This window comes from Populus euphratica, unplaced genomic scaffold (assembly GCF_000495115.2).
Source record: "Populus euphratica unplaced genomic scaffold, PopEup_1.0 scaffold41.1, whole genome shotgun sequence".
Classification (NCBI taxonomy): domain Eukaryota; kingdom Viridiplantae; phylum Streptophyta; class Magnoliopsida; order Malpighiales; family Salicaceae; genus Populus; species Populus euphratica.
This window is the reverse complement of record NW_011499868.1, coordinates 347,833-362,224: the sequence shown is the minus strand read 5'-3', so window position 1 is coordinate 362,224 and position 14,392 is coordinate 347,833. Positions and strand designations below refer to the sequence as shown.

The 14,392-nt window shown below is 27.8% G+C and overlaps 2 protein-coding genes across 2 annotated transcripts; both read left to right on the top strand.

The window, feature by feature from the left end:
• Window positions 1-4,782: 4,782 nt before the first annotated feature.
• On the top strand, window positions 4,783-6,901 carry LOC105126516 (cold-regulated 413 plasma membrane protein 4-like). Its single transcript, XM_011027394.1, has 4 exons — window positions 4,783-5,239; window positions 6,038-6,145; window positions 6,235-6,305; window positions 6,403-6,901. Exons 1-4 carry the CDS (start codon window positions 5,124-5,126, stop codon window positions 6,636-6,638), a joined length of 531 nt encoding a protein of 176 aa, XP_011025696.1. The 5' UTR covers window positions 4,783-5,123; the 3' UTR covers window positions 6,639-6,901.
• A 3,861-nt stretch (window positions 6,902-10,762) lies between these two features.
• Window positions 10,763-13,417, top strand: LOC105126515 (lysM domain receptor-like kinase 4). The gene has a single exon (XM_011027393.1). It carries the CDS (start codon window positions 11,157-11,159, stop codon window positions 13,086-13,088), a length of 1,932 nt encoding a protein of 643 aa, XP_011025695.1. The 5' UTR covers window positions 10,763-11,156; the 3' UTR covers window positions 13,089-13,417.
• The last annotated feature ends 975 nt before the right edge of the window (window positions 13,418-14,392 follow it).

Sequence of the window (14,392 nt, the reverse complement as noted above, 5' to 3'; positions counted from 1 at the left end):
GATTGGCTGAGCCTTGAATTAACCAGGTCAGGTTTTAAAATGAATGCCTTGTCATTTATCAAATACCCAGAGCTTTCTTTTGCTATCTTTTGCTCACTACTAGGGAAAACCATGCACCAGCTTTGGTCCTTTGGATGAATCTTCAATATCATGCCTTCTAACTTTTTTGTTCGTTTATATATATATATATATATGATCAAGGAATCTACCAAAATAATCATTTAGAAGGTGACCAAAGCGAAGAAGAACGAGAAGGTATTTGTTACAAAACCTGAAAATTACTAAAAGCAGAGTAAAAATAAAAAATAAAAAACACTAAAATTAACATTTGAAAATATATAATAATTCGTGTTGTTAAAAAATTATTTTTTATTAAAAATTATTTTTTTTATTTTGAATTGTTTTGACAGGCTAATATTAAAAATAATTTTTTTAAAATAAAAAAATAGTATTTTAATATATTTTAAAATATAAATTATTTTAAAAAATAATTATAACCACATGTTAACTATCAACTATAAAATATCTAAACACTACCTATATCAATATATATCACTCTAATTCACTTACTGCTTGATATTAAAGTTAAAAAAAAAAAATTCAAATTGATTAACAGAAATGAAAAATAATTAATTTGACCTCCCAAATTATATATATTTGTTTTATAAGTACAGATATTAATTCTTGAACAGACTTTTCACATCAGGAAAAAAATTCCTCTCGTATCAATTAAATCTTAAGTAATCAATCTAGATTTGAATCAATCGTTTCATCTGTAATAAATTATTTTCCTACAGTTTTGGATGACCCTTGATATTATGTAAATAATTTTTCTTTTCTTTTTTAACTATGATAAAATTAATTTTCAATTGGTGGCGTTTGTTTGTGATAACATATTATTTTATATGTATAGTAGGTTATCTATAACTGCAGAGTTACTTGCTAAGTTACCGCTGCTCGGGTTTTTTTTTTTTTTTCAATTTTTTTATAAAACAATCAGGGTTTGTTTAGAGTTACTTAGGGTTGTTGAAACTTATTTAATTGTTGATTATGTATAATCTTAGGTAAAATTACTAATTATTCCTTTTTTATTATTATGACTAATAAGTCCATTTTTATAAAAGAAAAACACAAAAGTAAGTTTTATCAGTTGACTAATAATTCATCTTTTGATTTTTTAAAAAATTTCGAATTATTTTCTAATCTCTAAAATACCATTTTAAATAAAAAGTATATATTTATTGCTAACTGCCTTACCTTTCATAATAAAACTTACTATATTAAGCTTGATCTATTCATATTTTTCATTTCTTATTAATTTTCTCAACTCTCATAGTATATATTTTTTTTTTATAATTGTTAAAAGAACAATACGAAGATAAATTTATACAAAATTTAAATTAAACATTCAAACCGTGAAATGAATTAAGGAAATATAGAAATACATAATACAGTGTGAAGAATCTTATAAAATAAAAGAACGAAGAAATAAAGATTTACATCTATAATCTTTCAAAAAGGTAAGACAATTAAAGGTACATGGACAATTTTAGGACGCACAAAATAAATCAAACCTTTTTGAAAAAAATAAAAATAAAAAATAACTTATTGCTCAACGAAAATTATGATAGAACTCACTGTTCTTTTGCTTCTTGAAGAAGACCTTATTGATAGCAATCCCGACTTTTTTCAGTACAACTTATAATATCCTAACCAGTTTCAATTAAGAGAAAATATATTTAGTTACATATTGCCTTAGTATGAAAACAATATATTATTTTTTTAATTGATCAATTTCCTATAAAATTATCTATTAAATGAGAAAGAAAATTTGATATTCTTATTTACACAATAACATCTTCAAATTTTGCAATAATTTTACAAATTTATCAATTCCTTTTATTTTGAATTATCTTGATTAATTGATTTTTAATAATTTCATTCTTCATTATTTAATTTTATTTAACTTTTATATTTAATATTTATTTATTTTATCATGTTTTGAAAACTCAGATCAAGATTTGATTCCTTTCATTTCCTAAATGTTGGTTAAATGATAAGGATTACTAGGTTCAATGAATTTTTTACTATGCATGATGTAAAAATAATATTATTTTAATAAAAAAATAATTATAAAAACCTATAGATTTTAATATGATTTTCCCAAGTTCATTGCTTACTTTTTTTTATCCATTTTAAAAATAAAAATAATATTATTTTGATAAAAAAAATAGTGAAACAAAAATTCAATTATGTTCAGCTTTTTTTTCATTCATTTCGCTTTGTTTTGGATTTATTTTTCTATATTATTTTTATCTTTACCCTGTTCTATTTGATTTTATGTTTTCTATTAAATATGGTATTTATTCTCTTAATTATTGTTCTTTTTATCCTTTTTTTGTTTTTTTTAATTTTATTTCTCAACTTTTTATTTTATTTTTTTCTAATTTAGTCTTTATTTTTTTATTACTCTTTTTTTATTCATTTTTTTATTTTTTTCTTTCAATTTTATTCTTTAGCATTGTATTTCATTTGTTTTTTTATTCAATTTTGATTCTAATTCTTTTAATTGCTCTATTTTTATTCCTTTTATTTTATTTTTTGAGTAAGTCCCTCATTATTTTCTTCTATTAGTTTTTATATTAAATTTGATTCTCATTATTTTGATTTTTTTTTTTTATGGTTAAGAATCTTGTTCAAGTTATTTTTATGGTCTTTTGTATGGTTATCTTGATCTCATAACTAGAGTTGTTGGTTTTAAAATTAGCCTAGTTTAACTTTATTTTTTTAATTTTTTAATCTCATATTAAGTTATTGGGTCTTAAGTTTTTTTTTGTTTTCCCTTGCCTTCCCTTAGAGTTATCCCACGTTTTGGGTTAGTTAAGTTATACTGGGTTTATTCAAATTATCATCTTTGAGGTATTTTTTTTTATATTAAAAAAAATTGATCCATCTCACGGTTTAGTGCAAGCAAAACAATCTTGCAAAAACTAAAAAATATCAACCTTTCACTATAAATCTCATATTGATACTCTCATATTTTATTAACACTATTTATTGTGTATCTTTTCGTTTTATGTCCCTCGTATTTGTAGCTCTTTTCACTTTGGTCATTTTTTTCTTTTTTTATTTGGCCTTTATAAGTTATGTTATCATATTTTATTTTATTTTAGAATTTGTTTCTAATTAAATGCTCCAGTGTGTGTGAAGTATCATAAAGAATCCTAACGTTTAAAAGAATAATAAATTTTATAAAATAAAATTTTAGATTATTGTTGGAAAAAAAAGTAAAAAACAAAAATCAAAATTAATATAAACCAAAAAAACAAACCTTTTAATTTCAAGTTGCATTGTTCAAAAAGGGTAGAGAACTTCACATTGATCCCTCAATTTTGTTTTTTCATATTTAACCCTGTATTTTTTAAATTTTATATTTTAGACCTAAGCTTTATTTATATTGTGTTTTAGTCTCTAAATGTTAAGAAAGTAGAGATAAAGTCATTAAAAAGGAGGAACAGAGAGAGAACATGTAACTCCCGAGTAAATTTCAATATTTTAATCTACAAAAAAAAAGAGGCAAATAATATAATTTCAATATTTTAATCTACAAAAAAAAAGGCAAATAATATATATATAGGAATTTACCTGGAAGTTACAATAAGAGTTTGACTAACCACATTTTACTCATAAAAAACCCTGTTCTTGGTGGCAATGAGTTGGTTTTTAAGAAAACACTTCAATTGAAGCGGGGTTGCTCTTTGAACTTGTTGAAAAGGGTAAATTGTGGTTCATAAAGCTTAGGTTATATTTGATTGGATTTTTTAATTTTAAAATGATTAAATGGTGTGGTGTTTTGAGGTTATAAATAAATTTATCGAGATCTATATAATATTTTTAAGTTGTTTTCAAGTAAAAACTAGTTAAAAATTAATTTTTTAGAATTCCAAAATTTAATTGATTTTATAATCATTAAAGATGGTCAAGAGAAAACAATGAACGACATATGTTTTTTCCAAACAAATGATATGTCACCCTCTCAATTAGAAAAAGAAAAACAACTAGACATATGATTTGTTTTCCGCAAATTAGAGAGAGAGATGTACAAACTTAGATTTTCAAGTCCAGAAGCCTTTGAATATTTTTTATTTGTTTTGTTTTTTAATTGAATTTTTAATTTATATCCCCTTTCTTTTAAAAATTATTTAGTTTAACTATTTTTTAAATGGTAATAAATATTTTTAATTATTTATATAAATATCCAAGATAAATAAGTAAAATATAAAATAAAATAGATAGCTAAGATAAATTATTTGTATTTATATTTATCTTTTACATTTTACCGAAAAAAATTAACTTCTTATTTTAGTTTTTAATTAGAGCTTACAAATTATTTTTTGATTTATCAATTAATATTTTTTTATTATATTAAATACATATATTATTTTTATATTTTTCATTTAACAAATTCCATGATATAAAAAAAACATATCTATAGTGATATACATTTCCGTTATGAAAAGAAAAGATCAAATGAAATTGAAGTAACGATGTTCAGGTTCAAGTGTAAGAAAGCCCAAGCCTAACCATTACGGCAACAAAGCCCAAAATAACGTTTTCTGCTCACATGGGAATAGAATTTGATAGGAGGGAGGAACCATAAGGCCACATGGTGCGCCACGTGGTTTACCATTAGCTCAGTCTACTTCCAATTCATCTCAGATTCCTTCCAAATAGGAGGGAGGAACCATAAGGCCACATGGTGCGCCACGTGGTTTACCATTAGCTCAGTCTACATGGTACGGTCAGTCGGTCTCCTTCCAATTCATCTCAGATTCCTTCAGAGAGAGAGAGAGAGAGAGAGAGAGACAGACAGACAGACAGACAGACAGAGGGATTTCTCAAGAAAGAAGAAGGAAGATGATATGATTCTTCAGTCGGTCTCCTTCCAATTCATCTCAGATTCCTTCAGAGAGAGAGAGAGAGAGAGAGAGACAGACAGACAGACAGACAGACAGAGGGATTTCTCAAGAAAGAAGAAGGAAGATGATATGATTCTTGAAAGTTGATTTCTTGTCAGAAAGGAAAGAAATCTGAGGAATTTGAGTGAAACGGGATTAACAGAGATGGCTTCAAGTTTTAATGTATATAACTCAACATCATTAGCAGTAGCAGAAGCTATAGAATCAAGATCTAGCACGGCTCGAGCTAGTTTTCAATGGGGTGGAACCATCTTTGCTATGTGAGTTTCTTCTCAATTCTTTTAGCCTTTTATACTTTAAAGTCTGTTTTCATCTTTAATTTTCACCATCAATGTTAACTGATTGCTCAAAAGAAGAAAAATCATGTCTTGTTATATACTTTACTTCATCGAATTATCATACTGCACTTTTCCCTGTGTCATATTGGTGGGGTTGAATAGGAATATATGAGAAGTTAGACTTTTTATGACCTATTGTGCTTGTGAATACTATGGTTTGGGAGTAAATGCTTCATATTAAGTGGTGATTCATTTTGTGTAGTTAACCACCGCAAGTTGGATTTATGCTGTTTCTATACGGCTTTCTAGTTTAGTAGCATTGATGATAACACGTAAACCCTTTCTTGGTTGCTCTTCCAATTTGGATAAGTGAGTGCATCGAGTATTTTTGGAGAATTCATTGCTTGTGCCTCACTAAAAAGCTGCATTGTTTGTGCTGATTAAAAAAAAAAAGAATACTAGGAGTAGTAGTACTTTTTTGTGGCGGATTATAAAAAACCTTATGGGATTTTATCTGGTTGATGCTGTTCAAAAGGCTATCGAAGTTCAAACAACTTGTTTCTCATTGATTCTAACAAAGGATGCCATAACTTGCAAATGCTTCGATCAGGAGGCATAACAACATTACAGTCTTGTCATTTTCACTCTCTCTGAACAGAAACATACTATTGTTTACATGGTCTACCTGGTTCTTAGTGTTGAAGTCTGAATATTAGTCTATTTATTGTTTTAGCAATTTCTTATCCAAGGAATTGGACTTTTTTTTCCCATTTGCAACAGATTCTTGTTGATCCTGAACCGAGTAGGACGGAAATCATCTTTGCAGACTACCCTTCTTGTGTTCTATTTGCTCACAAGTTTCCCAACAGTGTTGTTCAAAGTTTTAAGGTGCTTGCATAGTTTCATAATCATAACTTTGGTTGATTTGCATTTTTTTCTGCCATTGATTCACTAAAAGTACTAATACTTTTATTCAGAGGACAATTTGGTTACTGGATTGCTTTTCTTGCTATTGCGGTTAACCTATTCTTTCCCGAAGCCTTTCCAGGTTTGCATTATTCTAGAATATGATAATTATTTTATCCTTCACATCGACATTTGAAATTTTTGCATCAACAATTGTACTTTTTGCTTACGAACTGCAGTTTCTCGTTTTATCCTATTTGTCATCTCGCCTGACCGGCTGGTAGATGGATTGCGTGATAGCATTGCTGGTGCTATCTTTTGTCTCCTGATTGGAATTTTGTCTGTCATAATGGAGATTCGAGAAATTGCAGGAAACAGGATTCTTGACTGTAGTTTTCTCTGCTGGGGTTATTGTCTTGCTATATCCTTCTTGTTCTTCTTCACAATCAAGTATCTATGCTTAGGAACTTGGTAGAAATGACCTCCACCAAGAAAGGACACCCCCTTTCATCTCAAATTATGCACCCGGGGAATTATTTTCTTGATCAGTGCCTTTGCTGACTTGAAACAGCTTAAATCTCATGCCTTAGATTATTCTGTATAAGATCATTCACTCTATCAAGTTACTGCATCAAGATATAGATTACTATTTTTTGATATTTATTGTTTAGTTTAATTATAAATTTGTCCTCAAAAGAAAAGGCACTGAAATAAGCATTAGGGTTAAGATTGTTTTGGTTTTGGCTCAGAGAAGATGATGAAGCATTGTTTATTTTCTAGGGTTCCCTTCTGGCTATATTTTTTTACCCCCCTTCTCAAAATATCGCCCCTCCATTGTATGTTGTTTTTGCACCTATTTATAGGTGGAAAATCTTGTTGTTTTCTCTAATTGCGCAGTCAAATATCTGTATTTTAATTTTAAAAAATACAAGCAACGTTAATTCAACGAGTAAAAATCAATAAAATTACCTTTGAAATTTAATTTTATTTAGACTACATTGAAAATGCCAAAAAAATATAAATATATTAAGAATGTAATTTTTTGGGTTTGTTTTTTTTGTTATTTTTGGTTTTTTTCAAAAATTTATCAAAAAATTAGGTAAAAAATTAGGTAGTAATGCAATTATTTTTTAATTTATAAATAATTTTTTAATTTATAAATATTTTTTAATTTCTCTCTCTAGTATTTTTTTTATCTTTCAAATTTAATTTTTATTATTTTGTATGTTATTTATTTTGTTTGAGATTATTTTTTTAATTGCATTTTGATTAAAATTTTATTTTTCTTTAGTTTTTTCTATCAAATTTTATCTTCATTGTTTGTTATAATATTTTTTATTAATATTTTTTTCATAATTTTATCATTAAAAATTAAGTTTGTTGAAATTTAAGTTTTTTTTTCTTATTGAACTTAGGTCTAAGATTTTAGAGGATGTAGGTGTTAATTATTTTTTAATCTATAAATAATATATCAAATTATAAATATTTTTTATTTTCACCTCATAACTATTTTTAAATTTATAAATAATCTATCAAATTATAATTTTTTTAAATTTCTTCCCTTATGATTGTTTTATCTTTTAAATTTGATTTTTATTCTTTTAATTACTATTTATTTTACCGAGGATTATTTTTTAATTGTTTTTTTTTTCAAATTTCATTTTTCCTGTTTTTCCTATCAGATTTTATTTTTATTGTTTTTATTATTTTTTCTTTCACAATTTTTTTTATTAATACTTTTCTCTTGATTTTGCCTATCAAAAATAAATTTTTAAATTTTTTAAGAGTTAAATTTCTTGATTGAACTTAAATTCAAGGTTTTATAAATTACAAGTCTTAGATATTAGACTTTGATAAAAAAACTCGCTTGGGTTTATTTTGTTTTTTAAATTAATGTTTTTTTATTTTTTATTTTTTTAGGTTTTGTTTTTTAGTTTTTGCAATTTAATTTTATAGAGTTAACCTTCTACAATATTTTTCAATTTCATCTCTGTTGTTTTTAATTTATAAATAATCTATCAAATTATAAATGTTTCTAAATTTACCATTTATATTTTTTTTATCTTTCAAATTTGATACCTTTTCTTTTAATTACTATTTATTTTGTCTAGGATCAATTTTATTTTTTCAAATTTAGGTTTTTTCCCATCAAACTTTATTCTTATTCTTCTTCTTGTTATTTTTTTTAATCTTTTGCAAGTTGTTTTTTAAATATTTTTTTCATTTATTTTATCCTTTAAAATTAATTTGGTTAAAAGTTAAGCTTATCAATTAAATCTAGATCTAAAATTTAATAAGTTATAAGTCTTAAATGTTAAATTAAATTTAAAAAGTTCACATGAATTTTCTTAATAATTTTTTACTTGTCTTCTTTAAAGTTAATGATTTATTTTAGAAGTTTTTCTTTGTTATTTTTAAAGTTTGCTTTTTATTAGATTAGTGATGAGTTGTTTTGTCATCTATGCAAACTCATATCTACTTTTTTTTTATTGCTTTTTATTAGATTAGTGATGAGTTGTTTTGTCATCTATGCAAACTCTTTTTTTTTTTTTTACTTTTTTCATATTTTTTTCAACTTATTTATTGTTATTATATTTTTTATATTATTTAAATTACTATTTAAACGAATGACTTGGAACTTAGATTTTGTTTTTTATCCTAATATTTCTTTTACATCAAAAACAATTTTGCTCCGCCGTGGCGAAACGTGAGCAGTGAAACCTATTATATTTGGGTCAAACTAGAGTAAGAAGGTCCAAGCCTCCTTGGCATTCTTGTAGAAAAACATGGTGGGCCGAGCCCATCACAATGGTAGATCTTGTTGGGCTTGGATCAGATTGATTTAAGTAATCAATTGCTGTTGGACTTCTAGATGGTCGTCGTTCGTTAAGAAAAGAGAAGGCATTTGGTGGGTCCACCTGGTTTCCTTAACTTGATTGTTGGTAGCTACCTATTCGCACGGTGTTCTGTGGGGTAAATATTTTTTTTAACAGAAAAAAATTAATTATTTCGATTTTTAATGTATTTTTATGTAAAAAATTTCAATATTAAGTATAAATAAAGAATTTTATTTACATGTATAATTCACTAAATCAAGAACTATCTATATTATATTAATAAATAAATAAATAATTAACTATTTAGTTCCAAAAACAAAAAAAATGATGTAAATTCAATATTTAATTTTATAATATGAGTCATTTAACTGATTATTTGTTAAATGACTCTTTTTAGTAAAATTAATTTTTTATTTAATCAAATAATAATAAAAATAAATACATATATAAAATTACTTAAAGAAAATTAAAGTGAAAAAATATTTCACATAAGATTGCACTTAATAGAAAAGTTATCTATTTTTTTATTTTTAAAAATAAATTTTATTTATATAAAAATTTAAAAAATAAAAATCAATTAATATAATCTCTTTAAAAACTAAATAATATAAAATAATTAAAAAATAACCATAATTAAAAAATAATAAATTAAAAATAAAAAAATAAATTATTAATATAAATATAAATTAAAAAATTATTTAAAAAAACACACAAAACATCTATTTAAAAAAGATAAAAATTATGAAAATTACAAAAAAAAAATCCTTGCACGCTTAACTCATTTTGAAAGGGCCTAGATGTGTGGGCCTTATTTTTTGAAAAATTTAGAAGAAGACTTGTTTAGTCTTTCTAAATTATGGTTGGAAAATAAAGGTTCATAGTTTTTTTGACCTAGAAAATATGTTTGTAACGTATATTTTACCTAAATGACTTGAAAAAGACTCTAAAAATCTTGACAAATCCTTTAATGACTTTAAACAATCTAAAAAGCTATAACCTAAAAAACTGTATAAAAACTAAAAATCAACCCTTAAATAAAATATCTTTCAAAGTTTAGAATTTTTTTTTAAATATTTTCAAAATAAAAAAACACTTAAATAGAGCTTATCTTATCAAATGAAATCTATTAACACAATAACTAATTATTTTGGTGGTTAAAATTACTGTTAAAACCAACTTTCTTTTCTTTCAAACCTATAAATTAAAAATAAAAAAATTATATCAAAATTAATTAAAAAAAAATTAACATATCAAATAAATATAGTTTAAAAAGTTTGAGAACTAAAGCAATTTTTTTTTTTGTAAATTTTAAACCCACTATTTATTTTTGAAACTTTTTTTTATATTGGTCACTTTTCTTTTAAATTTGTTATGATTAACAAATTTAAATCAATTTTTTTATATTGGTCCTTTTTTTTTATTTTGTTGAAATTAATAAATTTTAATAAATTTCTTTTTAATTTGACCCTAAAAAATATAAATGAAAAAAAAAACCAAAATAATAACAACAACAAAAATCTCATCAGTGAGTCCACATTTCATAAGTGGGTGAACAGTGTTAATTTGTTGGAATTATGTGCTTATTTTTCCACTGACCGGGCTGCTTCGAGGAAGCCGCGGCTCCAACTTGCACAAATACGATGTTTCTTTTTTATAGTGACAGCAGTCCGAAGTCAAATGCAGCGGCTGCTTTTTTAACTCGTTTTGCTGGTTTTCAGCAGAAGGAAAGGATGGCACCATAGGGATATATAGTTTTGTTTTGAAGAACTGTGTCTGATTTTGTCATAGCTGGGAGGTGAAGGAAGATCACGTTAGCCTGGAAACAATGCTAAAATATATTTTCTTATATGATTCAGTATCTTAAATATGTTTTTTTTTATTCACTGGTGACAAGCTTTGCTTTGGTAAACCTAACCTATGTTCTGATTTGATTATTCCTCTAATCTTACCATTCAAAGATTGGTTTAGGTTGGAAATGCAGCATTTTACTTTTAATATACATAATCAAGCACCATGCCTCCACCTCTTCCTCGCTAGTTCAATCTTGTGAAAAGAAAAAAGTTCCTCGTGCAACCTCTCTGCTCTGCCTGAATAGATATCCATTCCTCTTGAACTGTATTTTGCCATTCACACAATTAGTTCTTTCCCAAATCAACATGAGCTTCCGTTCTGTTGTTTCTCCTTTTGCTCTCTTCATTCTTTATTGCTGTTCTTTGATTCAAGCTCAGCAGCCTTACGTGGGGAAAGGTACAACAAAATGTTCAAACACAGAAAATTCCGCTCTGGGGTATTCTTGCAATGGCCTGAACAAGAGTTGCCAAGCTTATCTGATCTTCAGATCCCAACCTCCTTACACTAATGTTGCCTCCATATCTACTCTTTTGGGTTCAGACCCATCTCAGCTCTCTCAAATAAATTCAGTTTCTGAGACTACATCATTTCCAACAAACCAGATGGTGCTGGTTCCTGTCAACTGCTCATGTTCAGGCGATTATTTCCAGGCAAACGCATCTTATATTGTTCAATCAGGTAACACTCCTTTCTTGATTGCTAATAACACTTATCAAGGCCTCTCAACCTGTCAAGCTATCCGGGATCAAAAAGGTACAGGAACCGTCGATATATTTGCTGGTGAAACACTCACTGTTCCTCTTAGATGTGCCTGTCCTACAAGGAACCAGAGTGATCTAGGTATCAGGTATCTGTTAAGTTACTTGGTCACATGGGGCGATACAGTTTCAATTGCTAGTGTACGATTTGGTGCAGATATCGGGAGAGCTCTTGAAGCTAATGAAATCAGTGAGAAAAATCCCACGATTTACCCCTTCACAACACTCCTAATTCCTTTAAAAAACCCTCCAACAAGTTCACAAACTGTAGTGCCACCTCCACCTCCAGCTTCACCTTCAGCTTCACCTCCATCACCGTCTCCAAACTCCAACAAAAGCTCAAACAAAACATGGATTTATGTTGTCGTTGGGGCTGTTGGAGGAATTGTTCTTACACTAGTCATTGGAACCATTATTTTCTTCATGCTCTTCAGAAAAAGTAAGAAGCAACCGTGTCCAATTATCGTGTCACAAAGCTTTGAGGCACATGAGAAACCACTCAACAGGAAGTTGGATGAAGAACCTCAGGATTTGTTAGAGAGTGTTTATAGCATAGCTCAATCCATCAAAGTCTACAACTATGAAGATCTGAAAGCTGCAACAGATAACTTCAGTCCCAGTTGTTGGATCAAAGGGTCTGTTTTTCGTGGCCTAATCAATGGTGATTTCGCTGCCATTAAGAAGATGAACGGAGACGTGTCCAAGGAGATAGATTTATTGAATAAGATCAACCACTTTAATCTAATTCGCCTCTCCGGTGTTTGTTTCAGTGATGGGCATTGGTACCTGGTTTACGAGTATGCTGCCAATGGACCTTTGAGTGATTGGATTTATGTTAGCAGCAACGAAGGAAAGTTTTTGAAATGGACACAAAGGATACAGATTGCAACGGATGTAGCTACAGGGCTTAACTATCTGCATAGTTTTACTAGCTATCCTCATGTCCACAAGGATATAAAGAGCAGCAACATACTTCTTGATAAAGATTTAAGGGCTAAGATTGCGAACTTTTCCCTGGCAAGGTCAACAGATGGGCCGGAAGGTGAATTTGCATTGACAAGGCATATCGTTGGGACTAAAGGTTATATGGCTCCCGAGTACTTGGAAAATGGTATTATCTGTACAAAACTGGATGTCTATGCGTTCGGAATTCTCACATTGGAGATAATGACCGGGAAAGAAGTTGCTGCTTTATACAGAGAGGAAAACAGGGAGCTATCTGACGTTTTAAAAGGTGTTCTTTCTGAGGAAGGTGGGCTGGAGGAGAGTCTGAGTCAACTTATTGATCCTTCAATGCAAGGGAATTATCCTTCAGGACTCGCCGTTTTAATGGTCAGATTGATTGATAGTTGCTTGAAAAAAAATCCAGCAGGTCGCCCAGCTATGGATGAAATCGTGCAGTCTCTCTCAGGAATTTTGATTACTTCTCGGGCCTGGGAATTGTCAAACAACACATCTAGCTACCATGGTTCGAATTAGAGCTATCGAGAGCAAGGAAGCTGAAGTAAATTCTTTCACCAACTATATACCTTTCGGAAACTCTTTTGTCATTATCCGTAGCCGGTTTTCCATCTAATGGTTATAGAATGCAGTCGAAAATATTTCTTTTCCTGTATAGCGACAGTTGAAATCATTAATCTAGATCTTCTGTGATCATAGTTCAAACAAGCTACGTATCTTAGCAACTTTTTTAGTAGATTACAGTTAATGCTTTAAATCTGAGGCCAACCAAGGTTGATATGCTTAGAAATTCCATCTTTCAATCTCATGATATGGAAAACGAAATTATTTAATACTACTAGAATGAATACCGTGAAGCAGAGTTAAACTTATTACAATTTTTTTTTTATATATAAAATAACACAATGCGAACAAATATTTAGAAAAATAATACAGAGTTGCAAATAAATCATAAAATTATCACAAGATATAAAATTCAAAATTTTGATCTAAATCCAAATTTAAATTAGTTTAAACCCAAAATAAGTTAATTTAAATATATAAATTTTTTTTGAAAGAAAATTACTTTTTTCTTTTGTAATTTTTATGGCCGCCATAACTCTCTCCTCATCAAACCAAAGATTTTAGTTTTTGATCTTGAGTTTTTTATTTAAGAAAGGTGGAAGTAACAATTAAGTGATTCTCTTTCATGTTACTTTCGATTATGGTTTGTTTATGAAATTATTAAAAAAGATATTAGGTTGTTTAAGGATTTGATGTTTATGTTGTTAAAATTAATTTATGATTATTAACGGTTTTGTTACGACCTAAATCCCAAGTCCATGACTAGCAACGTAAGAGCAATTTATGCTAAGTCTCAGAATGAACATATCAAAAGAAAAAGTTATTTAAAAATACACAGTATTTCATTGTTATAACCCAATTTTGGCCCTTTGGCTTTTAATTTAATTTTTACAGGGTTTAAAATGAAAAATTAAAAGATCAAAGATTTATTTCGATGAAAAGTGTGATTTGAAAACTTCCGTGAAAATTATGGACTATAATGTGCCTTTGTCATTTTAACCTTATCCTCAAGATAATCCCTATCTTCTTCAAGCTAATCCTTACCTTCTTCAAGATAATCCTTACCTTATTCAAGATAATCCTCAAGATAATGATAGTTGTCTGCTTTTGAATTCGATTCTAATTCGAACTTCAAAAAAGAGAATGAGTTTGATTGAAACTTGGTTTCTCACACATGAAGGGACTCTGACACTATAAATACAGATCTCAAGGGCAAATAAGAAAAAGGAGGATAGACCCGAGAATAGAGAATTAACCTA

Coding starts and splice junctions, on each gene's coding strand:
- LOC105126516 (XM_011027394.1), top strand. CDS start 5,124: ATGGCTTCAAGTTTTAATGTATATAACTCAACATCATTAGCAGTAGCA. Junction 5,240..6,037: donor GGTGGAACCATCTTTGCTAT/GTGAGTTTCTTC, acceptor CATTTGCAACAG/ATTCTTGTTGATCCTGAACC. Junction 6,306..6,402: donor CTTTCCCGAAGCCTTTCCAG/GTTTGCATTATT, acceptor TACGAACTGCAG/TTTCTCGTTTTATCCTATTT.
- LOC105126515 (XM_011027393.1), top strand. CDS start 11,157: ATGAGCTTCCGTTCTGTTGTTTCTCCTTTTGCTCTCTTCATTCTTTAT.